General features: G+C 44.1%; 1 protein-coding gene across 5 annotated transcripts in view; it reads left to right on the top strand.

Annotated features, from left to right (window-relative positions):
• SKI (SKI proto-oncogene) overlaps window positions 1-26,919 on the top strand; it is a 101,438-nt gene that overhangs the window by 11,553 nt on the left and 62,966 nt on the right. For 3 of the 5 annotated variants that reach the window (XM_048967775.1, XM_048967773.1, XM_048967776.1), the window contains exon 5: window positions 18,605-18,715. The exons of the other annotated variants lie outside the window; for them this stretch is intronic. In XM_048967775.1, the coding sequence (XP_048823732.1) occupies window positions 18,605-18,715 (111 nt within the window). The remainder of the gene's footprint in view (window positions 1-18,604; window positions 18,716-26,919) is intronic. 5 annotated transcript variants of the gene reach the window in all.

Genomic DNA, 26,919 nt, shown 5'->3' with positions numbered 1-26,919 from the left:
ACAATTTTGAAGACTATAACAAAAATGCTGAAGCTTGCAAAGAGTGATTTAAACTTGGAGTCATTGTACAGCTTAGCAATAGGACTTGAAAAAGGATGCCAACCTTGAGCACAGTCCTGCAGCACTGAGGAGGTGTCACTGTTTGAGCAGACGTCAGCATTTTTCTTCCAAGAGTACAAACAGTTTTACAGATGTTGAGATCGAGCAGGTACGTGCATGTGTGCGAGACAAAGAGTGTGCTGCACATAGCAATGTGGAGATGTTGAGTCAGCTGTGGCCCTCTCTTGCCCCAAAATTAACAGTTTCTTGAGTTCAGTCCTATTGAATTAGGGAGGGAATTATAGAAAATCTCTTCTTTAGAAAATCACTGCCTAAAATATTAGAACGTCTGCTGCTCCTTTCACTGCCTGGGCTGCCTCCATTGCTTCTCCATTGCTGTAGTCTTGGGCTTGGGTGGATGTTCTGCCCAAAACAGTAGCGTGCTTTGAAGATGCATGTAAAAACAGTGTGTTTTTTGGATGTGCTCAGAGCCTGTAACACCTGGTGCGTCTGCCAGGAGATGAACACGGATATCACTGGCTGGAGCTGGCTGACCGATGAGGGTGTGCTTTTATTTGCTGAGATGAGTGTTGACACCAGTGTTGTAAAAGCATCTGGAGGCGTCTGTGCGAGGCTGCTCAGAGCATGTCTAGACAATGCAGCGGGTAAAATCCTGGCAGCTGCTGGTACCTTAAATACACCTCGCTTGGCACTGCTGCGACGGGGAGCTTGGGGGCTGCGTCTGAGTGCTTGAGGCTGAGCAAAGCTTGGGGGTTTGAGGAAGGTTTGTCATCCATTCTGACTGAAAGTTCATGTCAGGTTTGTCTGTTAGCCAGCATGTGTTGCTGAAGGTCAGGGGTTCCCTGTACTGACTGCAGCGAGCAGTGGGCTGGCTCTGGGGATAGCTGGTGGTTGGAATTCACCCTGCTGGCTCAGCCAGCCCAACTGCTTTGCCATCATACTAGGAATGTGTCTCAATGCAAAGTACTTGGACCCAGAAAGCTTGATTAAATTTAAAAAAACAAAAACAAACAGACAAAAAACCCCACAACACTGAACTCCAGAGTCATTTTTATTTAGAGGGAGCTCTGATGGAAGAGTCGCTATGTCCAACAGGAGGCTCTGGGAAGAACACACAAAGTAACTCAATCCGAGTTGTAGGGAATCTATCAGTAGAATATTATCAATTACTCAGCTGATCTATTTCATCTGAGTGGCCATAGAGCACTTAAATCAAATTGATTTTCACATAAAGGAAGCATTACTTTAAAATGTAGTAATATAACACACTTTTCTTTTAAATTTGTCAATTATAATATATGTGTTAATAATAAATAGGCACCGCATTTTTATTTTTAATGCTGTTCTGCTCAATTTCTAATGTAATCAGTATTTGTCATTCTGGGGAGTGGGAAACAAGCTGTTGTAATGTTTTTTCTTTGCAAAATAATTATGAAGAAGCAGGATTGCTCCGAATGGATGTACTCCATTCCATTGCTCCCTTATATACACCTTGTCTAGTCTTATGCTTTTCACATTTCATTGTCTTCATTGCCACTGTAGAAATTCAATCTCGGGTTGTTCTGGGCTGGTTCTGCAGTTCTCACTACAGCAATCAGCAGCTCAGTAATTGGAACCAGTTCACCCACAAACCGCAGAGAGCTGTCTATGGATCAGGCTCCTTCCTGTGCCTTGCCTGGCAGTGCAGGCAGCCACGGGGTTGAGCTACAGATTCTGAGCCAGGGTACAGTGATGCCAGCACAGGGTAGATTTGGTGAGTTTGTGGTGAGACCCAGCATTCATGGCCTGTGCTGAAGGTGATTGTGAACCTGTAGCTTTGTGCTGCTGTGTTGTTTTGGTGATGCTCTGATCCTGGCCGACTGTACTGAACAGAGCAGTGGTTCCTGAGCTGCAAACTGGTTCCTGGCTTCAGACTGAAAAGGTTTTGTTTGCTGCTCACATGTGTAAGACTGTGCTTTCAAGTTGCTGTAGGTATCTATCAGATTGGGCTTTTTCTTGTTCCCTTATTTAGGATTTGTCAGTCTTTATTTTTTAGTTTATTTTTTCTACTGCCTTAGAGATCTCTAAAGCTGAAATGAGGGTCAGCTTTATTTTCCTTGATGCAAGTTTGAGGACTATAAACTTGGCCTCAAAATTGCATCAGGTGCAGCTCTTTGAACATGCCTCAGTTTGCCCATATTGGGCAAACGTGCTGGCTGACACACCGGCCCCTGTGCACTCAACTCAAGTTGTTGCTTTGACCTTTGGTTGGGTGAGGTAGCAAAAACAGGTACAAATTCAGGTCCTGATCCTGCCAGCGTTTGGTGCGCAGAGCTCTTCTGGGAGGCAGTGGGAATTCCTGCCTGTGGGTCTTTTATCATTGGCTCCACCTGAGGGTTGGTTGCTCTCACTTGTATTTGGGTTGCTCTGAGCACTGGGTGCATGTTAAAACAACCTGTTGTGCTGCGTGTTGGGATGATCATTGGCATGAGACGTGTTCTGCTACCCTTACATGTGTCAAGCAGTGTTCTGGCTGTTTAAATAGCTCTGCTTAGAGTCAGGGGTAACGTGCATGTGGGCAGAGATTGTGTGCATGTGAAGAAACTGCAGCATCATTCTGTATGCTGGAGATAAACAGCAGAGGAGCTGATCGATAACCTGGTTCCTGGCTTTGTTGCTTATTGATTGATATGCAGTTACCTTTGCATATGCTTCATAGAAAATGTGACTTATTTTTTTTAAATCACAACTGTTTCTGCTTTGGCGTGAACATCATTTGAATTGGAAGCACAAGAATTGCTTGGGTTTTAATGATTAAAAGCCAGCAGCAACATAAAAACAAGATGGAGACTGCAGCTTCTCTTAAGTTGTTCTAGGGAAGGTTCAGAGGCCGCGTACCCCTGTGCTTTGTTCATCCTCCATTCAGCCAGTGGCATCGTTTTATAGAATAAGGTCATTGACTTGGATTGCTTGTTGGTTTCTCAACCCTTTTCACCAGCCAGTTTGTGTAATGTCTGTCTGAAATGTTGAGTAAGGGCATTGAAATAGCAGACAGGATATCAAGTGTTAGGAAGTCTGGGTTAAGTATAACAGACAGTTCTGGCTGGTGAAAGGGGAGCAGCTCCTTGAGCTGGGTTACAGCTCAGTCTCTGTGGAAGCAGCAGGCTCTGGGCTTTGCTCTTCCAGCCTTCCCCCTGCTCCTGTGCATGCATATAATCAATTGTGTGGGTGCACCTCTTTTCTAGAGATGTCTTCTTTGTTTCTTAGTGGCACGGAATTGTCTGTAATAATGTCTCTTTCGAAGGATTACATAAGTTTAAGATGATTTCTCCGCTGGGAGAATTATGCAAGTTTAAACTGAAATGTATTTAGAGAGCTTTTATGTATGTGTTTTCTGACTCACAATGCAGAGGGTGATTTATTTGCATCCTTAATTGGACAACATCTGTTAGGGTTGGAAGAAAAACATTTCCTATCCTTCCAGTGCCATAACCTGCATTTTTTTTGGAGCCCCTACTGCAAGGTCTGTGCAGGTCTGGCTTACCCAGGCGCAGGCACCAGGCACACAGCTTGGGAGCTTCTGGGGAGGGATCTGCAGAGTTTTGATGCATACTTGCAAAAAGAAAAAAAGTTATATGTGCCAATGATACTGTTAAAATCAGAAACGGTAACACCTGTTTTCTGTCTTTACTCTTCTCCTTTTATAAGAAGATGATGCCTTTGTTACCATTAAACAGAAAACAAGGGCAGTAAAACTTCCCAATTCTGATAGCGAAGACGAGAGTCTAAAATATTTCTGTAATGCTGCTCCCAGTGATCTCTGACCATTTAGCAAAAGCTCTGCTGCTGGTTTTCAGCACAGTTAAGCTGTTTTGTAACACTTCATGCAGGAGAAGAAAACAGCTCTGCTCATGTGTGGACACTGACTGTCAGGAGGCCAAAGTAACCTCTTGGCTTAACGTGAGCTTCTGTGTGCGGCTGTGTGACCGGCCCCTGCAGCCCCAAATCTGGCACTGACCCCTGCGTGCAGCCCTCATCGCTTTCAGTGGGGAGCTGCACAGATCTGAAGAGCTGCCCATGCAGATCAGATTGCAGGAATGGGATGGGGACAGTCCTTGCTGTCATTATGTAATACTGGAGTGCTGAGTGTCTTGGACTGAGTGCATAATGCTTGTTGATGCTTTTTTCAGGATCCAGCTAACCAAATTAATTCTGTTGAGTATTAAAGTCTATCGGTTGCACGGGGATCCTGCTGCTTGCTAAAACAGGGACTGTAGTAGTACCAATTACAGGCAGCAAATTACTTCAAATAATTAAAAAAAAGCAAAAACAAAAAAACCCCTCTAAATATTAACTTTGGCTAGGTCTACTATTTGATTTGACAAATAACTTTAAACAGCAAAAAAGAAACCTCTGGAATAACACAGATAGTTTTTATGTATTTATAGCTGCAGAGTAATAGGACAGAAAATAGGCAATGCTAAGGCTGCAGTGTGGTCTGATTCCAGTAACCTAGAACCTTGACATTCTAGATTTCCAGTTTACACTGCTGTTATTGAGGAATTCCAGGCTTCTAAAATCCTGTCACTCCACAGTTGATAAACTGAGCGGAGTTGGAAGATAATGGAGTTTCCTGGAAGTTTTTAAATGAATTAATTAATTTACTGAATGGTTCCCCATTCTGAACTCCCCACTAGCAGTTGCAGTTAATTCAGTGGGAGTGAATTCTCACCCATGCTGGTATGACTTAGCAATACTCTGTTCACTACATGTGCTCAGAGCAGTGTTGGAGCTGCTGGGAGAGCCTGCAGCATTGTGTCCATTATTGATGTTTCCTTGTTCCCATGTAACTTGCAGTGTTATTTACAGCATTAACCAACCCGTGTCTTTTAGGTACATTTGGTCTTTTTTTGTTGTTTTTTTTTGAATTAACCTAGCCATGATGAGACTTGAATGAATATCATCTGCACACCTGTTTAATATTAAAGATCAGGCATTCAGTGCTTTGTGGCTTTAGCTTGAAATTCAAGTTGCTTTGAGTCATCCCTTTCGTCTTTTGTTTGGGTGGAAAAAAGGAGTGGCAGTAAACGGCCTGCAGCTAAGAAATGAAAGAGTTGAATTAGGTTTTAGAAATGTTAGTCTTGGCATTTGGGACATTTGCATTTGTACAGATTGTCACGCTCCTCTGTATTTTATTTGGAGTATAGAAGTTCAGTGCTCAGGATGAAAAATGTTACATATCTTTTTCCTAGTATTGTGACACATGAATGCTGCACTGGAGGAGTGGGAAAGAGCTGCAGTGTGAGCTGTGCTCTCACACGTTGAGCAGATCACTGGTAGGCCAGCCTGGTCATTGTCCCATCTGTGTTCCCAGCTGAGGGTTCTTTTCTGACAATAACTTCTAATTCTGTGAACAAGACGATAACCCACATGTTAATTATAAGAAATCAACGAGACCAAAACTGCAAATGAATTCATTTTGGTGTAGTTTGTAAAGCTTCCTCAGTTCACGTGTAGCTGTAGGAGAAGCTGTGTTAGTGCTGCCTGGAAGGGACAGAACACACAGGAGTTATGGCAGGAGCATCTTAACCCTGGTCCCGACACTGAGCAGCACGCAAGCACTGTTACATCCCTGAGTGCTGTTACAGCAGATGTATTGTAAGCATGTGGGTGACGTTCAACTTCTGCCATTGTACAGAAGATAATATCTAAAGTGACTCTGGTCTAGACCTTGAGGGTCTTTAATCAGCTTATTTGCATGGTGTGCAGTGAGAGTAACACATGACATCAGTATAGCTGTGCTGCTGTGCAAACCATGCCAGGAAGTGATTCAAGCAAATGAAGGAAGCAGGAGCTTCTTCAGAAGACCCTGAGTGTGATGGTGAGTGCTTTGGTCATACTGTGAGGGTCACATTGCATGGAGATTTGCCACGTGAAAATGTAGGAATTTATCCAAGTTGTCCTCATTCACTGGACGAATTTATCAGTGCAGCTTTCTCTTGTTGCAACTTGATTTGATTTCAGTCGATTCACGCGAATCAAACTTCATTTCTTTCTTTGTTTCTGAGAGGGATGCTCATGCTCATTCATGCTCTCCTTACAGAGCAGCTGGATCTCATCACGACAGATGTGAAAACCCTTACATTTATGTTGCTGTATTTTTTTGTGTGAGAGTTTTTCATGAATTAAGCTCTTGTCCTTACTGGCCTCCCTTCAGACTTGTTACTTGATGTGCAGATGGTTCACATACCACAAAGTGAGCATTGGGTCCCAGGAAAACAGAGAGTTGTGTGGACAAACTTCTTAAAAATAAAGTATCTATATTTTTAAAATTTTCTTTTAAAAAAATAATGGTAATTGCAAAGTAAGAACTGGGTTGCTCCAAATTCCCCCTCCAAAGTCTGCTTCAGTAGCCATGCAGATTGGCTGAGCTGGCTTCCCGTCCTTTTGGTTTTGATGGAGAGCTTTTTGTTTAGCATTTCACAGTCTGGTTTTCTCCTTTGGGCTGTGTTACGGTAGGACCAAAACTGAATTGCTACCATGGAAAGCTTTTAAGAAACTGGCGTGGCAGAGCTGTGTCCTGAAGGAGTGCTTTGCAGGAGTGAATTCACAGCGAGCAGCTCAGTTGCTTCGAGCTGTTTGGGACGCATGTCTCACTTTTGGTGGAGGGGTTCTGTTTGTTTGTGTTCTTTTTTCCCCCTCCAAGCTCCTTCTGTAGGCTTTCAGCCCGAGTGCATCTTGGGATTTCCCTTTTGCTGAATGAGCTGCTTGTTCAAGAGGGAGGAAGTGAGGTCCCTTCTGGATTAGGAGGGGATGGGGGAGGAGGGCGGGGAGATGTCCTGTTTCATATGCAAAGCGCAATGAACTGGGGGAAAAAACAACAAAAAACACATGGAAACCTATTTAACAAAACCATCCGTGTCCCGGGCTGCCAGAGGAGTTGCTGGCATTGTTGGGGAGAAACCTTTTAAAAATGAGATAAAGGTGGAACTTTTTTTTTAATACCAGCTGAAGGAAAGAAATAAATGTCTCCTTATGGTAGGTCCCTGTGAATGGAGCACGCAATGAACTGAGGTGATGCCAACCTCCACAGCAGTCACGAGCTCACAGATGTCCGTTGTGATGTATGCTTCCCTAAGGTTGGAATTGAGGGATGGCCACCATTCTTTGGTCCTTCACATCAGTATCAGCTGTGTGTAATTTGATTTCAGTTACATTTCTCCTACTCAGCCAAATAAATATTTAGCAAAAGAAAAAAGTAACATAGTTGTTTCAATGTTACCATAACATCGCTTCAGTTGGGAGCAGTAAAGTCTGTGCAACAAATGGTGAGTCGAGGGCTGAAACTGTTTCTTTTTTCTGCGTTGATGTTTCTCCTTGAGGAACGGATGAAAAAGTTGCAGTGATGCAAAAAGTATGGAAGGCAGTGATATTTATTGGGCATCCTTGGGGCAGACTTTGGAGGACTGGTTTTGTCCTCTGCACTTTTGGTCATTTGTTAGCAATGCCTGATGGCAGATCTTTGCATGTTTTCCTTGACTCTAGTTGATCTTGCAGAAATGAATATTACTGTTAAAATAGCAACTGCTCGGAATTAGTTGTCATGTTTTGATGCTGTTAGTTGAAAACTTCTATTCCTTTCCAAAGTTGACATTGCTTTTTCCTATTACTCTTGGTTTATTTCTTAGCCGTCTTCTGTACAAGGAAGGGCTTGTGTAATGCCCGAGCCATTCCCGTTCCTCACTGAATGATATGCAAATCTAGTCAATTAAGCAGGGGGGATTTAATTAGCAGTTTAAGTTCATGTGTGAAGTGTCTTGCTTTAATTACTTAACAGTTTTGTTGCAAATTTGCTATTTTTTTTTCCTCAGAACTATCGAAACTGTGATTTTTTTTTTGTGTGTAACATTTTCAAATAGTGAGTATTGCCCAGCATGTCTGACCTTTGTACTGCTGTGTGTGTGTGTGTCCCTTCAGTTGTAAGGGTCTTTTCCAAGCTGTGCAGAGAAAGCAAAGCTATGTTTATTGTTTCAGAACAATACTTCAAAAAAAATTTAGGATTTTTGTGCTAAAAATTTGGAGTGAAAGGCTGTCTGTTGTTCCTGCTCTTGTAGCTGGATGATACCAGTGTTGTGGTATCTGTCTAACTGCCCCGTGTAGTTGCAGTGCGTTATATCAAATGGTTTCTTTTGTCCAGACAGAACTTGAAACAAGTGGCATTTCTGCACGGCTGCAGAACGTCAGCACGTTGCTGTGTCAGTGTGGCTGCAGTGATGGAAGTAACTCAGTGTTACAAGAAACAGGTTTGTGACAGTGCAGAACTAGGGCTGGTTTTTGTATCCCCATCTTTTTATTAGAGGTGCCTGAGCATGTGAGAGTGGCACATTTACTCAGGCGATACTGCCAAGGCCATCCCTGCCTTTCTGAGTCACCTGTCGGGGTGGTGGTGGTGTCTTGTGGCCTTGTTTGGCTTCTCAAAACGCGGAGGTGATGGCAGGAATAAGAGGAGAATTGAGAAGAAGATGGATTGATTTCTCTGACTTCCTCCCTTAGCATCACATGTTAATGCACTTCAGACAGATATGAGTACATGACTGCACTTTCCTCTGGCTCAGCACAGCAGATGGCCCAGCTGAGGCTCCTGGCGCTCTGCAAATTGAGTATAACTGGGTACAGATCTGCTGTTTGGATACCTGCTACCTGTTTTCAAATAACATTTATCCCAGTGATAGCAGATACATCAGAGGTGGATCTGAATTGCAAAGTAAAGTTTATCATCTGTTGTCATTCGGGCATGCTGGCTGTGGAGAGCTTCCATGCACAGCCTGTAGGTATTTCTCTCTTCCTTGCTCCCCACCTCCTCTGCCTAGGTTGCCATATGTCAGGATGCTGCCATAAATGCGCATGAACAAATAGGAATGGTAGCTCATGAGAGGTGTGTAGGATATTTAGCCATGAAGCACCATGCTGTAAAGCAGCATTTGGTTTGGAAGATGCTGGTTTGGTACAGAGAGCTTCCTCTGAGCTCCCAGCTGCAGGATTTTAGATGTTACAGCTATATCATTTCACACGTTGCACTTCACGTGGAAGTCCAGAGAAAAATTTAGAGAAACATCTGTCTTGTCTGTCTTCAAAAGCATCTCTAGGCAGCAGTCAGGTGATAAGTGAAGGAGGTGAAGAAGCTAATGTTATTACATGCAGATCTGCCATTATGGAGCAGCCCCAAGCCTTGTTTCTTGGAGTAGCTGTAGTGTGCAGGCAGTGATGCCGTGGTGCGCTGAAGGACCCAATGCCCAGTATGGTCAACTGCAGCTTGTTTCTGTTGTTTGGAAAAGTCACAGCAGGAGTATGCAGGAGATCCAGGATGGAGAGTGCTGGGTGCCAAGGTTTGCTAAATGAGCAATTTCTCATTTGTACATCTGGTGCTGGGAGGCTCCAGCAGCCATTCCTTAGGATGGTAGATAGCGTGGCTTCTGGGGCAGCAGAGTTTTTATTGAACTGGACTCCTGCTGTAGGACTGAACCACTGTGAACTCTGGTACACTGAAAAGCCTTTCTGTGGTGGACTGAAAGTGTTCCATCTGTTTTGGTGTATAAGAGCAGAATGCTGGCTGCAATTCCTTTTGCTGCTCCTTGGCTGCAGGTGTGTGTGTGTGTGTGTGTGTACATGCACAGATGAGAGGCTAGGAAGGAACAAGAACAACATTTGCACTTACAGTCCAATGCACCACAAGTTTACAGATACTCCCCATTCATTGTTTTACAGTATTTCTGTATTATTTGGCTTAACTTTGTCAACACACATAGAAATTTTCCTCATTTATCTTCTACTGCAGTCTTTAGTTTCACTGTAGGGTTGATGGTCGAGTAGTGGCAACTTCACTTTAAAGCTTTTAAACTGGAAAATGGGGTTTTTACCAACCAAGGCTTTTTGAGAGACATGGATAAGAAACTGCTGCATTAGTTTTAGTGACGGTTTCCTGCATCTCTGCATCTTGGATAGATCTAAATAATTTAACAAATGCACAGATACTGGCTGTAGCAGCGGTGCAGTTAAAATCACTTCAGTCAGCAGCCATCCAGACTGGGCAAAAGGCTGCAGCATTTGATTGAAGGACCCTGTTTAGAGAGTCACTGTGGTACGGAGTGTTAAGAAACTCACCCCATTAATAATTCTTTCTATAAAAACAGGAGAGGCATTTCTAAACCAAGTGCTCTGTGTTTCATGCATCTGCTTTTTATGAAATGCTTTTGTGAAACAAAGCAGTGTTAGAAATGCAGAAAAATGTTACACTTCTGACATGTAGGAGTTCAGTCTTTGCCATATCCTCAATGGGGATCTCAGCACTATAATGCAGAGTGCTGCTGCTTTTAAACAAGGAGCCACTCTGCATTTTCTGTAGTCCTGTCCTGGTCCCACTTCCTGATCTCACTGTTAGTGGGCCAAGGAAGCAAAAGTTAACAGCAAACATGGAATCTCCTGGCCTGTTTGGTTTCCAAGCAGAAGCAGAGATGTTGTGATTTAGAAACTTCTTTATACTTGTAAAAATAATGGGATGTATTAATTCCTTATTTCTTTCTGTGCTATCTTTTCCAAGATAGTTTCTGGAGACGTTTCATTCAAATTTGTTATTAATCTTATTAAGAACCCGTGTTACTGCTGTTCTATTTTTAATAGAATATCTTTCCTGTTTGGCCAGGGCAGCCCTTTTGTTGAACCTCCTTTTGGACTGTGTTCCCATGTGCTGTGAAGGCGCTGACACATGACCTCGTTACACATAGAAAATCCTAAATGTCCTGCCCCTTGCCAAACCTATCACAAAGCTACCCATCACCCCCTTTTCAGGATCCCAGATGGTAAATAGCAGCAGGAGGTGAAAGGGGAGCTTTGTCTCCATTCTGAGTCCTGTTTTAAGTATTCTGTGTCTGTCTGTTTCCCTCTGCTTTTCCCACTCTGCCCATAAATTAGCAAGCCAGCTTTTCTGACAAGGGAAGACAAAATGTCCATAAGCTGCAGTAGCATCACCTACTCAAGATAACGTTTTTGAACATTCTTGGTTTTCCTTCTATCTGGTTGTGATCTCCTCCTTTGGGTAGAGCAGCTCTCTGGCTGCTTGCTGGAGTATTTAGGGAAATGCCGCTTTGACGAGGATCAGGCTGCAGCTCTTAGCTTCTGTCCCAGCTTCTGAAAGGGGCACATCTCACAGTGACGTTTACCTACACCCTGGGTGGCTGGGCTCTGGTGATTTAAAAAAAAATCCTACAAAGATCTGCCTGCCCTATTGTTTTCCTAAAGCCCAAGTTGTAAGGGAGGCAGCAGTCTGTGCTTGGGGTGCCCTGGGAGCAGCTGGCTTTATGAGCGTGCAGGGGGTCAGCAGTGAAAGGAGGAGGGACGTGGTGAGGGGATACTGCAGCCCAGAGCCACTGCCTGCAACTCTGTGACTGTTTTCAGAAGCTGGGCTTCGCTCCTAGGATTCACTGAGCAGGATATTGTCTCTAAGCACTCTTCCCATGGAGTTCCCCTCGTTTTGTACAGGAAAGCTGGCTTGGGCTCTTGTGCAGGTGGAAGTAGGAGCTGTGCTGGTGTCACTTCAGGAATAGTCTGTGTGTATCGAGGTGATAACATTCAGCTTGGTGTCTGTGTTATTTTTTGGTGTGATAGGTGTGAAGGATGTACAGAGCTTTATCCATTAATCATCTCTCCAATCCAGGGATGTGGTAGTGTTTCCTATGAGAAGAGGAAACTGACTTTTTTTTTTTTCTCTCTCTACTATTTACCTGCAGCTATACTGTGTAGGTTTGATGGCTTCTGCTAAGAAATGCTGATTTATGCTAGCTGAGCATATGCCTTTGTTTGTTGGGGACAGGTCGGTTTGTTTCCATTAATGAAGGCACTGATTCTCCTTAGCCCCATCTAATTCCAGGAACAACCTGCGATTGCCCGACCTGAGCTCTGACAGCTCGGTGTGATGCTCGTCTTTTCTCTGACCTCAGTGCAGCTGGGAAATCAGAGACTGCTGAAATGAAATGCTGAAAGTTTAATTAATTTTATGGATTCCCTGTTTTTTGTGCATCTTTATTTTAAGCTGTTGAATATTAATGTGGAAAGGGGAGTAGGAGTGCAAGGTCTGTTTACTGTCTAGTGCTTGAAAGTGGTTTCGTTTTCTTTTCCAGTTGTTTCATTTTATGTTAGAAATACAGTTGCATTATTCCCAGGTTCCTGCACGGTCTTAAGATGCCAAGTGAGTGTCAGCAGGGAAGCTGATGGGAGGGATTTAAAGCCATAATGCAAGCGTTGTGGCTCTGAAACATGAGTGACTCCACTTTGAACATGAATTAATAAACTTTGATATTTAAGTGTCGAGAAAGATTAAGAAGAAGAGAGGGAAGAGCTCCTATGTCTTTTGGCTCTGTTTTCTGGGTAAGAATGCTCTGTTTTCCACATTGCGAGTTAATTAGTACAGTGTTTTTTTCCTCCTCTGGGATCTCCTGCATTTCTTCTGACCTGTAATTCTCTGTATAGTCATCAAGTAGAATAGATCTGATGGGCTCCGTTCTGACACGTTGTGTTTTGACAGCACATTTTGTTCATACTGAGTCAATACTTTTGAAGCTGGATTGCTTGGTCACTTTAATTTGACATATACTTACTTGCTGCCAAAACTCCTTTTGGCTTCTGCCCTAACACCAGCCTACTGTTCTGTCACCTTCTCTGTCTGTCACTGGTGCTTTTATGGCTGCACAGTGTGCAGCAGCTCACCAGGGAATCAATCTGCCTGAATTAGTCATTATATAAAGGGGAGTTACAAAAATTAACTGAACAAATGTGCTGTTGAGTGTGCAGAATAAGCCAGTCAAGGTGGGTTGGCGGCTTCGTTCACTGGCATTGCATTATTTGGGATTGCCAAAGGTATGGAAGTTTCAGATAAAATGATGGTGCATTGTTAGTGTTAGGCACATGTTAGTGCTTTATCCTGAAGTACTGGCAGTCCAGGGAACAGACTTGTGATGGTGAGAGCGAGGATGAGATGGAATCAAGCAGTGCTGCTTCAGCCCCAGCTTCTGTCATTTGTGAAACCTTTGTGTAGCTGCTGTAGCTGCTAAAGATTAGGCCGGTATCTTTTAACACCTTATTAGGCTGTTGCTCTAAACCATGAGCTACTGTGAAAGTATTTTTCCTTCTTTCTTTCTTTCTTTCTTTCTTTCTTTCCTTCCTTCTTTCTTTCTTTCCTTCTTTCTTCTTTTTTTAAGGCTTTTGGTGGATGAAGCTCTAAAATGAATAGCAATAGTGTCTCCCTCTTCCTTTTGCCTCCTACTCCCCGCTCACACACACTCAGCCCTGGGGTCTTTTCTTTCTGTGTGGTTGGCAGAACAGAGAAAAAGAGAGAGAGGGAGACTGTCTGGGCCCCTGGTGCTGTCATGAGAAGAATAGTTGTGCTGTTACTGCTAAATCTAAAGGGACAAGCTGGGGTATGTATGGTGCAGCAGCCAGCGGGCTGAATTAGTGGCATTTAGGCACTGCTAGGAGGCTAATTGAGTCACTGGTACTTGCTGATTAAACCAGAAAGTTGAATAACGTATGGATATGTGCATGTTTGTGTTTGGGTCTATGCTCTATGAAAAAATAATGTCAGGTTTTTTCTTTAACCCTTCTGCTCAAGCCACTTAGTAGTAGCTTAAGGAACAGCAAAGCAGCTATATAAATATGAGGAGGTCAGTCTTGTCTTATTCTTTTCTCCCTGCAATATTTGATGGGAGGGCACTAACACAGTTCCTTTACTGGTTACTGAATTGTTGCAGCTGAAAAAGTGCAGTGTTGAGCAAGCAGTGTTGTTTAATATGGGGTATTCAGAGTTGAGGTGACAGAAGGGAAAGAACTGAGGCTGTCCTCAAGGGAGGTGGGTACAGCAGGTGAAGCCTTTGTTGGAATCTTGGTTGGCATCCATCTCAAACCACTCCACCTTCTTCAGAACTGTGTCAGTGACACAGCTGGTGGTTGCACCACTGCTTCTGGATATCTCAGCAGCAGTGCATAAACAGTTGTCCTATATAATGGTGAGGATTATAGCATAGCTAAAGAAAGTGTTTATAGCTGGCTTGTAAGGGGAATACGTAGAGAATCTGCAAAGCTGAGCTAAACTTTAATATACCCTTGCTGTGTATTTTGTAATGCGTTGTCACTTCTGAAATCTGCCCACAGACTCAGGCCCAGCTTTGCTTTTGCTCACAGTGGTTTTTATAATGATTGTGGCTTGTTTAACTTCAGTAGAATTATTCCTAATTTATAGCACTATAACTGAAGAACAGAATTAGATTCTTGTGTTTTTCTTTGAAGTGCGCAGTGCTCTTAGGGAGGCTGTTGTGCTGAGGGCATATTGCTCTCAGTGATTCTTTTTAATTTTGTTTTTAGCTTTTAAGAAGAATGAGACACCTCTCAATCTAAACCAGAAGGACACGTATGAAAAAATAGTAAGACTCATAGAGGCGAATGGTGGGTTCAGAACCTTGTGAGTCATTGCAGGGAGATTGACAGTTTGGGAACATGAACGCGGAGGAGTGAGGATGGGATGCTCAGGGGCTGATGAGATAAGGGAATCTATAGAATGTCAGCAGAGGGGTCAGCAGCAGCGTGCATCTCATTCCAGAGTTAAACTCAGGCATTGGGAAATGGCATTCCTTGATGGCAAATACGATCTGACAGTTCTCAGCTAGCTACAGTGTTCTCCTCCTCCTCCTCCTCCACCCTCCCTTCAGCCACATATCAGCGGATGCTTTGGAGATCATGTCTGTTCTTGCCTTCAAAGCAGCAACAAGAAAATATTTAAAGCCACAAGCACACCTTAGAGGTTCTGCAGGGTAAGCCAGGTTAGCAATCAATTTGTGTACTTGAGAAATTACACCCTTATTTAGGCAACTCAGTTTCCAGGGTGGTCAATCTGTTTTATCTCCTATTCAGAGATTATTGAGCTTTACTCTGATTTTAGCACGTAACTGTTGTCTTCCTCCCTCTTTCTTCCTTTCTTCTCTCCCGTGCATGTGAAAGAATTTCTTTCTGTTCTTGGGCAGGCCTGGACTGGATCCACTCCTGGAATTAACTACACAGGAGTTCATTCATTCCTCCTCTCAAATTACTTGGTGTTTGCTAGGTATAATTTGTTCATGGGTGGTGGGGAAGGAACTGTCCTCCCCTTGTTATTACCAAGGTGCAAGGAGCTAATACTGCTTTAGTGGGCAGGGCAGGAGACTGAGTCAAGAGAACTGTTTTATAGTCCCAGCTCTTGACACCATTTAGAGGGGTGACCTTGGGCGAGTTACTTCACTTTTCTGTGAAACAGCAGCAAGTGTTTACCTCCCTGCCCAGCAGGGCTGTTGAGAGGATTTCTGTGGATTGTTTTACATGCATACAGGATTATGTTGTTATTGCTGAGTGTTGTTTTTTTTATGAATATGTATGAAAGGCACTGGGACGTTACCTCACCTTAGGCCTCACACTCAACTCATTGCAAGCTTGCGGTTGCTGTGAATTTATGTAATGGAAGAGATGGAAGAGATTAGGAGCATTATCCTCAGAAGCTGTTGATGTTCTCAGAAGAGAAAGTGAACCCCATTTCTCCTTCTCTAAGTAGCTCTCTGTTTTTTTTCTGACTTTGTCTTGTTGCCGGCATTTGGGGCATGGGCTCTGGAAAGGCTCCCATCAAACCAGAAGTATTATTTTTCTGTAGGCTCTTTGTGAGATCCTAAAATACAGCTCTTCTTGCGATGGAGAAAGGAGGAAATAATGGCAAAATATTGTGCTGTTGTTTTATTTTTGAATCCTGAGCTTGTGGCAAGGGAACCGACCACACTGTGGAGGTTGCACAAGTGCGGTCTCCAGGGTGTCACTGGTGGTGTCAAGGACAACTTCCTCTTTTAATCAGTCCTGTGGTGCAGCTGTGCTGCTGTGGATGAGTGGGCATAGCTGGGAGGCATCCACTTAGGCAAGGAAAGGCCAGGAGAGTGTGAGCCTTGTCTCACTCCATCTCACTTCATCTTTTACGTGAAATGGGGAAAGGGCAGCACTGCTGAAGAGGGATCATTTTCCTTGGCAGAAACTGAAACACATATATACGACCATAAGCCTGCCTTAGGTGCTCTGCATGCAAACTGTAGGGTTCTGAGGCTGAAAGTGAGCTCAGGGTGACTCAGTATGGCTGTGACCTCAGCTTGTCCTGATGCCCCAGTATGTGGTGCTGCTGCTGCCCAGGCAGGGATGTCCAACCTACTGATGTTCTGAGATGCCATGTAAAGATTGAGTGGGTTATTTCTTAACGTTTTGTGGGTGTTGCTCCTAATCTCTTCCAGTGTTTCACTCTTTAAGTCATCTCGTCTGTTTAAAATTAAATAAATGAAAAGGCCTCCATCTGACTGTTAGAGAACTTCATGTTTGAGTTTACAGTTGTTGAAAAATAGACATGTGAGTACAAAGTGCTTTACAGTAAACGTTCCAGCCTTCTAGGTCCTAGGTCTTCTCAGGTGACTTGAGTCAATTGTATGATGACAGCTATCAAGCAGCATCTTCTGTCCCAGTTGCCTAATGACAGCTATCAAATAGCATCTTCTGTCCCTGCCTGGAGCCAGCAAGCTTAGATTTTAGTCCGTTGAGTTGGCAAGGCAGGTCCAGGTCGGACAGAAACCTGTCAAAAGCTATGCTTTAAATCAATGTCTATGCCTCTTTCTCCTATTCTGTCATCCTTTAGTTTTGGGCAAGGTGTTAACAGTCGTTTCTGAAATCTCGCCGTATTTCCTGCACGCGCTTTGAGTATAATTAAATAAAAAGCAAGCTTGTGACATGAAGAAACAAACCAGTGTAGGATGGATTAAGCATGAGAGGCAAAAGTTGCTTCCCAGAATCCAGTAACTTCATTTTGAGGTTCAGGGGAGTTTTGCTGTTTGTTTGTGGCTCCATGCGTGCTCCTTTACCCCCAGTGCAGCTGTAATCCGGTCGGGTCTGATGGCTGCAGTGGGGTGACCTGTGCTGAACAGCAGCTGTGGCACAGCCGGTGGGGATTGAGAGGTGGGGTTAGCCTGCTCCTTTGCCTGCCTTGACCCTCACTCTCTTTTCCCTTACTCATGCTCTGCTTTGTATTGCAAGGAGGGATTTGCAAAGTCTTTATGCAAGTAATTCATTTGAAAATGCATCATCAGGAGGGCTCCAGGTTGAGGATTTGTCTAAATCGAAACTTTCTGCGATAATCTATAAGTTTCACACAAGGCAAATGCTGTGTTTCCTTGTTTTAAACACAAGCACACTGATTAGCGCTTCCTCTCTGCATTTGTGGCTGACTTTTCACGTTGTCATATTCGTACTTACAGTGAGATATGCGTGTCACTTAGCACCTGATTCTCCTATGCAAAGGTCTTGTCACACAGCTTTCATCGAATGCATCTTTTTGTGAAGTGGGTGCATTCCAATATGCCCATAGCCACCTCATGGCACTTCTCTGTGACCTTTTTGCTGGAGTGACAAAGGGAGTTCAGAGCCACCCGAAGCAGTCTGCATTCATCGCTCATAACAATACCTGGGGAGATCTTATCTTGGTTTGATGTTGGAATCCTTATGTTTGAAAACAAGAGGGGAATTTGAGTGTGGGGAATTACTCTATATTAAACGTGTTTTCTTAATTTGTAAAGCATTTGAATAAATGCTGGCATGAATGTGCTGTAAAAGGGTAAGGCTGTGGCAATAAAAGTGCATTTTGCAAATTTCTGCACTGTGAAAGGGCTACTTCTAATGGAATTGAATTGTTTAGTTGAGACAGCTCTTGCTGGAGAAAATTAGAAAAGCTTCATTCCTGTCATAATGAAATTGGGTCATTGTCTTTTTTAACTGGGTCATAGGAGTTTCCAGCATGGGAGGCCTCTTGCCATGTTTGATGAGGGCGAGGTATGGGAGCAGCCTGCTCTGTTAACCCTTGCAGCAGGGCTCAGCTCTGCTCCGTGCCCTGGGTGGGGGAGGAGGGGGGAGCTGCTTCTCCAGGCACCGTGCTGTGTGTGAGCCAGGCTGGGACTGTTCTCGTGCTCGTGCAGAGCCTGGGCTGCAGGCACCAAGCATGGCAGCAGTGCAGCCCTCGAGCCTCCCACGTCACCCCTGTGGCTTGGCTTCTGCTGTGGCCAGAGGTCCTCCCGTCCTTCACTGAAGGAAGGGGAAAATGCTGATATATAGAACTAACTACAGTGCTGTGGGGTCTTAATTCACTTACCAATTTCAACCAATCATGCTTGAAAAACATTTTGTTGCTATAGCAGTATGTGAGAGGTGGCTCCCGCCCTCACACCACAGTCTGGGAAGGCTTGCAGAGATACTGAGCTACCCTTCTCGCATTTGGGAAAGAAAGAGTCTTCCCTGTTTGTCTGCGCTATGTGAAAAGCAGCAGTGTCTGAAAACCAAAACAAAAAGCCCCACAGCACAACAACTGGCCTCCTTCCATGAGCCGACCCTATTTCCAGCCTGTCCGCCACGGTACCAGGGGCACGGGCTGTTATTGAGAGGCTGCTCTTGTACATAAAGCCTTGTGATTTTTGTTTAGAACCGTGAGTCTCCTAGAGTTCAGCTCCGCCGGAACAAAATGTTCAAGACAATGCTGTGGGATCCAGCTGGAGGTTCAGCGGTACTGCAGCGTCAGCCAGATGGAAATGAGGTGCAGAGGGTTGCAGGGGTGGGTGTGGGGAGTTCCTTCCCTTTAAAGGGAAAGGAAAACAACAGTGATTCTGAAATACATGCGTTCACGTGTGTCTGTAGTGTTAAATGCTAACCATGCTAGGCATGTTCTCATTCAGCTCAGTTGCCAGTAAGATGTCAGTTGTGCTTTGTGTGTGGCTGTTACAGTAAATAGGGCAGAGACTGCTCTCAGTGAAAAGCCCGTGTAACTCCGCTGATTTGGGATGTACACTGACATAACTAGAGCATAATTTGCTCATTGCCTGTGATTTTCAAATGACCCCAGTGAGTTTGTGTGTATGGCTGGACATGCCTTACATTGGCCTGGATTTCTGGAAGTGCCAAACTCAGGCATTTCAAAATTACCAATATTCAGAGGTGCAAATAACTTTTTTCAAATTCTTAGGCTTTAGCAGCGATTGCCCACATTTTGTCCTCTGTTGTCTTTTATTTCTGCTGATGTGAATGAGCATGCTTATGAAGAGCTGATTACAGAGCAAGGTGTATCAAGTTTTTTGGCTTCTTTTTATGGAATTGCTTTGTTTTGTGGAATGGCTGTAGTGATGTAATGCATCATCAGTTCAAATAAGGTGGTAAGTGAAACAAAGCTTCCAACTCCTATTTCTGCATGTTGATACGGTTGAAATTTTAGATATCTTTTGGCAAAGCAAAATTTGATATGAGAAAAGTAATATGACATAGAACCTTTGAAGAAAAAAAACTGTAACTGTTCCATTTAATCTCTGGCAATTGTAAACTCATACCAGTGAGCCTCTGTAGCCCTGTGAGAAACAGGGAGTGTATGTACCGTGATTTCTGTAGCTGAGGAGTGGTGCTGTCAGGAGCACTGAAATGAAAATGGGTGAGAAGGAGGGAGGGGGAAAAAAAGCCCATTTGAGAAATGTCACAGAAGTTGTTCGTATTGTTTGTGTCTGTTTTTCTATTAGTTTTCCATTTGAGCAAGCAAAAGCAGAACCACCTGAATGCACATTCAAAGAACTAGTTCTGCTTTTGCAGAACTTTTTCTCCTCCCACTCTTTTATTGCCATATTTTGCTCTTTCCTCTTCAAAAGGAGTGGTCAGCAGGTTCAAGTGAAACCTACTTGAAAAGACTGAAATAATTTTGGCCTGTTCCTGTAAGCATTCTGGATTCAGCAGTAAGTTGTGCAACATTTCCAGAAGTGCTGTGATCTCCTGCATTGTGTTTTGGGAGCATTAGATGCTAATTCAGGTGGGCAGTGGTGCAGCGGCACTCGTTCTTCCTAGGAACGTCCTCAGGGAAAGAAAACTTCCTGTAAGGAAGGGAAAACCTTTTATTGTAAGGAGAATGAGGAGAGAAAGCACAGTGACCTTGTCTGGGAAGGATCTGTAAGGAAGAGGAGGTCTCTCTTCTGGAATGTTTATAGGTGGTTCTCCAAGGAAGTGAAGACTTAAAGTATCAGAGTTGGCTGTAGTCGCGTGTTGGATGCTGAACTGTTAATTAAATTACAGCATAGATCCTTGACCAAAGCTTTCAGAAGTCTTCAATGCTCTTTCATCTGTGCCCTCGTATCTTCTGGGAGCAGCTTGCAATTCAAGTCAGATACTGATGGATGTTTAAGGCTCTCAAGCAGTGTGATGTCAGTAGCAGTGAAAAAAACAGACAGCCATTTACTGGTGGCTGGTCAGGGCTGGGAAAGCCCATGCCCTTCCTTTAAAAGTCCCTCTTTTAGAGCTCTCCTAAACATGAACTTCCCAGACTCATTCACTACTCATCTAGAGAATGAATGTCTCCTTTCTTCTCCTGTGTGTGTTCCCATGGTCTGTGTGATCATAAGTTGCATTGCTGTGCTCCATTTTCCACAGCCCGTGGCTTCCAGGCTTTTGTGTGGCTTCTTCAGAATTTCACAAGTACATCACAAGATGCTATTTTGGGTGGCTGTAGGATAAAGAGCACTTAGGTCTTCAGAATGCCCTTTGCCACATTCCATTAGGACTGTGAGGTACCCAGAGAGCAAACCAAAGTCTCAGTAACTCTTAGTCCAGCACGTTCCATTTTACACAGACGTGATCAGAAGGTGCTGCTTCATCTTTTTGCAGCGTTTATCTGGAGCTGATGCTTGTGGTGGCACCTCTGTGTGTAGGGAGGGTGGCTGGCTGGCAGTGCTGCTGTTCCAGGGGCCGGGCTGCAGAGTACCTGCCTGTGAGCAGCTGAACCCAACCTGCTGGCCTCAGCTTCCCGTTCTGTCATGCTGCATTCCTGCCAGCTCCCACTCCCGCACAAAGCTTATGCAACTGTCTCTGAGGCAGAACAGGGGTCACTTCAGGCGGCTGTTTTGATCTGGTGGTGCCTCCTCTCCTCTCAAACGCTGTCTGGAAGGATTTGTTAGATTCTTTTTTCAAAAGAAGAGGCCAGGCACGCAGGCACTTTCACGCACACACATCATGCTGCCGCGCTGGGATTTAAGGGCAAATGGAAGCCAGGGCTTGACAGGAGGCTGATTAGGAATACAATCCTTTCACAGTGCTTTGCTTTTGCATTTAAAGAGACTTCTGTGTGCTCAGCATTTAGATTTGCTGCCCCAGTGACATCACACGCTGTCAGCACTGCGGCTCCAACAGTACCACCAGCAGTGCTCTGCCTTTCCTTCGTAGCTTGCCCGAGCCTATTGGAATCATTTACATATGTTAAACAGCCATTGTGTGACCCTGTGACAAAGACTTTTATTTTATCTGTGTCAGAGAGGAGTAAACTGAGATAGGGAACGACCTGGTGGCTTGTCTGTGGCCACGCAAGATGTTATCTGGGGACCTTCAGTAAGAACCCCAGCACCCAGGCTGTGCTGTACTCCGGGGGCACGCTCAGCTCTTCCCCTGGCACACAGCCTGGAGCAAGGAGTCCTCGCCTCTTGCCTCGAGTTCTGACCTCTCTATTGTGGCTCCAGACTTGCAAATAAAAGCTGGGTGTCATGACCACCAGCCTCTGTTTTGAGGCAGCAAACTGCAGCGCGAGTGCCCAGAGGGAATGGTGAGTCGATGAGGATGTTGATCTGCCAGCTTCCAGTGACCTGGTGCAGCCTTAAATCAGCTGAGGGTAGTGCTGGGAGCTGGTCTGCAGCTCAGCTCCCTCCTTAGACGCTGCTAGTACTTTTTTTTGGTAGCTTTGGTCAGTACAGTGCTAGTTAAGGACAGATATTCTCTCGTCCTGTCTCTCCTGTCCCTTTCAGTTTTGGGGTTTTCAGCTTTGGAATACTTCCAGGAGAACATCCAAACAGAGCTTCCCAAAATCACTCTAAATCATCGTCATAGGAAATGTTTCCTGCATGCTGCTGAAGTTATTTAACGGCCACTTCACTCATGTTTCCCTATCAGGCAATTGTCAGTGTTTTTATGTGTTCTTCGTGTATCTGGAAACTGAACCAAATGTGATCAAAGCAAGCATCCTGGTGATACTGTGACACTGTGGGGTCTTGTGTGGAATGCCCAAGATGAGCCACAATGAAAGTGATAGTTGCTAGAAAGAGTACATAGTTTGATGGGATATCATAGGGTATGACCCTGCCTGCATGGAGCTGGCAGTCAGCTCTACTGTCTCTGGGGTTAGAAAGAGGATGAGAAACCTAAGGAAGAGGTGAGAAAGAGCCCAAACCAGACCTGTGACAAAAAGATTTTCTCTTCAACTGTATTTCCAGTGCTTCTGGGGCAGTTCTGTGCTGGAGACAGCGTAGCTCTCAACTCACCTTTATATGTCAGTGCTGGCATATTTTATAACTGTATATGAATAATTAAGATTACATCTTAATTTCTGTGTGCTAAATTTGTACAGATTCTTTCTAAAATTACAATTTTGGTAGAAAATGAAATACACAAATGCTTCAGAGATCCGCTAAGATAAGAGAACCTGAGATAATGCATACTGTTTGCATTATTTAGATTATATATATATATGTTATTAAAAATTGTGAGAAGAAACTTGTCTTTAAGAGGTGTTTTCTGTAGTGCACAACCAGATGCAGCTTCTCTCTCAGCTTTACTTCTCTTCTTCCTCTCAGTCGTTTCCCAGGTGTAAAAATAGATGTTATGCCATTTTGCTTTGGTGATCCCAATTAACAAGCATATAAAGGAAGCTTTGTATCTGACTCTCCTGTCTGTTGGGATGTAGGTTTTTCTCTTAATGGGCCACAAAGTAAGTCATTGCCCTTCCTTAGAAGGCAGTTGGGGCTGGTCAGAAGCATATGTAATGTTATATGTGAACAGCATCAGAACTCTACCCTGCAAGCTCTATTATGGTTTCTTGCCATATAGATTGACACATGAAGTCAACTGGAGTTCTGAGTTGTTTGTGGTTTTCTTTGAGCAGCTCACACTGTTAATGTAAGTCAGGAACACCTAGACCATAGTTAGGAGTGACTCACCTTAAGACCAGCTTTGTTCCACAGGCTCCTTAGGGTGTTTTGCCCTGACTGGCATGCAGCTGTAGCCAGTAAGCTATTAAGCAGATAGCATTTCTCCAGAATTTTGTGGACCTAAAAAATTCTGAAGGCTTCATATGTGACTCGTTTATCTTAAGCAGTGTACAGCTCTGCTTTTGCTTGAAGCAGTCATTTCTTTCCCCTCTGTGGCACCTTTGATGTGCTGCCTCTGAGCCTGCCTTCATTTTCTCAGTAAGTGCCTGATTTGTGTACTGCTTTGGTGGTGGTTTGTTTGTTTGTTTTTCTTTCTTTTACTCGTTTGAGTGGCTGCATATGGACTTTGGAAATGCTGTACTGTCTTGACAGGTGAGAGAGCAAATGCAGCACTAGGAATTCCTCCTTCCCCCAGCACTGCAGCAGGCAGCTGGATCAGGAGCTGCTCGAGTCAGTAGCAGAAGAAAAATAGACCTTAAAGAAAATCCATATGCCACACTTGGCCTGGTGAGATGTAGGGAAGACTTACACAAAAAGATGAAGCAGGATCTTGTTTGGTAGCATGGAATCTCTTTATAGAAGTAGAAAACCCAGAAACCAAACCTCAGTGCAGGAGAAGAAACATAAAAGTTTGGATGGCTATCAAAATAGCTCTGAGCTGCATTCAAAGCAGAGTTACTTGGAAACATAAATTACAGGGGACAATTAAATAGCACTAGATTGACAGATCACAATGTTCTTTCCCATATACAGTATTTATTTGTAAAATGGAGGTTCTGTTTAGCTCTGGTTCCTCCCTCCAATTTTATTTCAGCTTTGCATGGGAAGAGTAAATGGCATTGCATGTTACGAAGGCTTTCAACATACATGTTCTTTGCAAACTAGAACCTAATGAGTGGTGCTTATAGAGAAGACGTCAAAGGAGAAACTGAACCTCTTAGTTTTAGCAAGAATGGACTGTAAATCAGCTTAGTGTGTCTTGCTGTTTAGGAAGCCTTAATTTCATACTCCTTTCCTTGAGTGCAGGAGGAACTAATTTAACTGGGCAGTGTTTTTTCTAATTTGGACTGGATTCTGGATGTCCCTTTACTTTGCTGAAGAAAAAAATAGGGATGCACGTGTAAATTCCTGACCTCTTTTTAAGACATTGATCCTTTTGGTATCCACATTCCACATGCCCCTCTCTCAGAAGGTTTCCCAGCACATTGTTAATTAATAAAAGACACTCGTCTTTTTTTTTTTTCCCCCCCTCCTGGTGTTAACTTATAAGCAGAATGTTAACATTGCATGTTAAATCAGTAAATAACTTCCTTCATTTTTATAAGCATTTTCTGGTATCTGACTTTTTGGCACTACTGGAAGAATTCATGTGCTCTTTGTTTAGTGCTGGGATGTCAGTTACATGCATGGAGTAGGAGGGATGTTTCAGCCCTTCTGCTGGCCAGATGCTAGGGGAAAAAAAAACTACAAAATCCTGCATGTAAAAACAAGAATTAGAAAAAACATGAGCAAAAAATAGACATCGTAAGAATTTCCTTTTCTATTCTTATATAACAAGTAGTAAGAGAGCACAGAATGGTCAACATCATGAATCCTTGTCATGGAAATGAATTTAAAAAAAACTGTTGTGGGAACAGAATTAGAAACCTTTCCATGCTCTGGAAGCAGGAAGGGGGGAAATACAAAGACGAAGCTGGATTTCCCAAAGAATTCAAGACTAATTTTAAGGCCAACAGATTTTCCTTTCCAGAACAGTGTCCACCTCCAGATGAAGAGATTAGCAGGATTCCCAAGGGAACCATTGGGAAAGCTGTCTTCATGTTCTCTGGTCGTGGTCATTACTGAATATTGGACTACACAGATCATTGAACTGATTTATTTTTGGGACTCATTCATGAGTTATTGGCCGTTTCAATTCTGTTTTGTAAAATATACAGAAATATGTTTGAAGCTGTCTTAAACATACAAACACAGTGTGTCAGTTTTTGGGGAGAGATTTATTGTTGTTGCTATTTGTTAAAGACTCCGATGTATTCTGTGTTATCTTGAGGATGCCTGCTGCCATCTGGGCTTGTTATTTAGCAGGGTAAGATCAGGGCACAAGGGAAATAGAAGTAGTGAGCATTGCAAGGTCTTCTGGGACAGCGTGTTGGTTGAGAATTATAGCAGGCCAGGATGAAGGCAGACAAGAAAATTAAGGCTTAACTGATGAGCCTGAACAGAAGTGGATAAGAAATTCTACCTGAGTCGAGCGTGGGTGCTCATTTGGCTGTGTAATTGTTGGCTTACTGCTAGCATGGGTGAATCTGCACCGCTGCTTTATGGCCGTGGGCCCTGCTGCCCTGGAGAGCTGGAAGCACTGCAGTCCAGCTGAGCGCATGAGGGCGGAATCCAGCCTGATTAAATATAGATAGAAAAAATAAAGGCGCCTTCTGAGCTCCTGCGTGAGCGTTTCCTTGTAAAGTTCACAGAAGTTAAAGATGTGTGTAATTGAGAGAAGAGCGGAGTTGTGGCTTTCTCTGGTTTTGAAAGGCTGAATTCTTTTTGTTTTCTTCCTTTCTCCTCCTTCCCTGCTCATTAAAAAGGTGCTATTTGCGGTCATTAGGAGGCACCCAGAGCAATTAGATCTAACTGACCTTCGTGATAGCTATTCAAGACAGAAGCTAAAACAGGATTGTATTGTAAACAACAACAGAAAGGGGGGCACACTAAACTTTATGGCGTGTTGGTATGTTGGGGGGGAAATTAGAGGATTATGTGGTCAGCATCCCTGTAAATCTTGTTTATCACTGATGTGGGGGAGGACACCATATCTGAGGGGAATCCTCGGACAGCGAGGTTGTGAACTTTGTGGTTTTATCGGTTCAGATGGCAGAGGGAAGAATGGAAGGAAAAGGGAACGAACTAACTGAGTAAGGCCAAATTCCTCTGCTTTTGGAGTAAACTGCCATGGGCTGGTGCGAGAATGAAAAAATCTCTTATGAACTGGTGTGTAGGGATGCCCCTCCTGAGCATCCATCCAGCCCAGCCGGTGGCTCTGAAACGGCAGCAGATGTTGTTGTGGTGTGCTTGTGAGTTGAGCAAGAAAGAGGAGCTGGGGGAAAAGGAGCCAGAAAGTTAGGGCAGAACAAGATGGCAGCTGATGTGTGGCATCATCCCTGCCTCACTGTGAGCACAGGGCCTGGGGCAGTGGGAGAAGCTGCTCTCCTGGCCGCCTCCTAAAGAGATTGTATACTTTCAGTCCAGTACGAGTCTTACAAATAGCTAACCTGCTCCTGCTTCTAAAGCTGGGCGTGAATTCCTTGCACAATTGAAACCACAGTGATACAAATGGGATCAGCTTTGAGGTTGGAAGGGCTCAGCATCCTCCTGCAGTGGGACGGGCAGAGCAGGGCTCGGCCCCTTGGTTTTATGTGGGGTCAGGCAGTCAGCAGGGTGGGAGGAAGGTTCGCAGGCGGTGAGCCCACCATCTGGCAATCATAAAACAAGTCATCAACGTTTTTTGGAGGAGGATGGTGAGGAAACAAGCTGCAGACGATTGTCATGAGCTCGGGGCCCTAACACAGACACCTTTATGGCTGCTCTCTGTTCTGGTTGGGTGTCTGCAGTAGGGGTCAAAAGTTCAGGCTGTTCCCCCTGCATGTTTTTTCCTTCCAAAAGGTGGGATGTGGGTATTATGGGGAGCCGTACCACGATGGGGATCCTGGGCAGTGCTGGCCCTGTTGGTACCCCATGATATCTGTTGTATGAGGTAGACTGCCTAGCGCAGCCTCGGATGGGGAGCAGAGAAATTAAACAC

Source organism: Lagopus muta, chromosome 21, assembly GCF_023343835.1.
Source record: "Lagopus muta isolate bLagMut1 chromosome 21, bLagMut1 primary, whole genome shotgun sequence".
NCBI classification, from domain to species: Eukaryota; Metazoa; Chordata; class Aves; order Galliformes; family Phasianidae; genus Lagopus; species Lagopus muta.
Note: the sequence above shows the minus strand (reverse complement) of the source record. Positions and strands in the feature narration are given on the sequence as shown.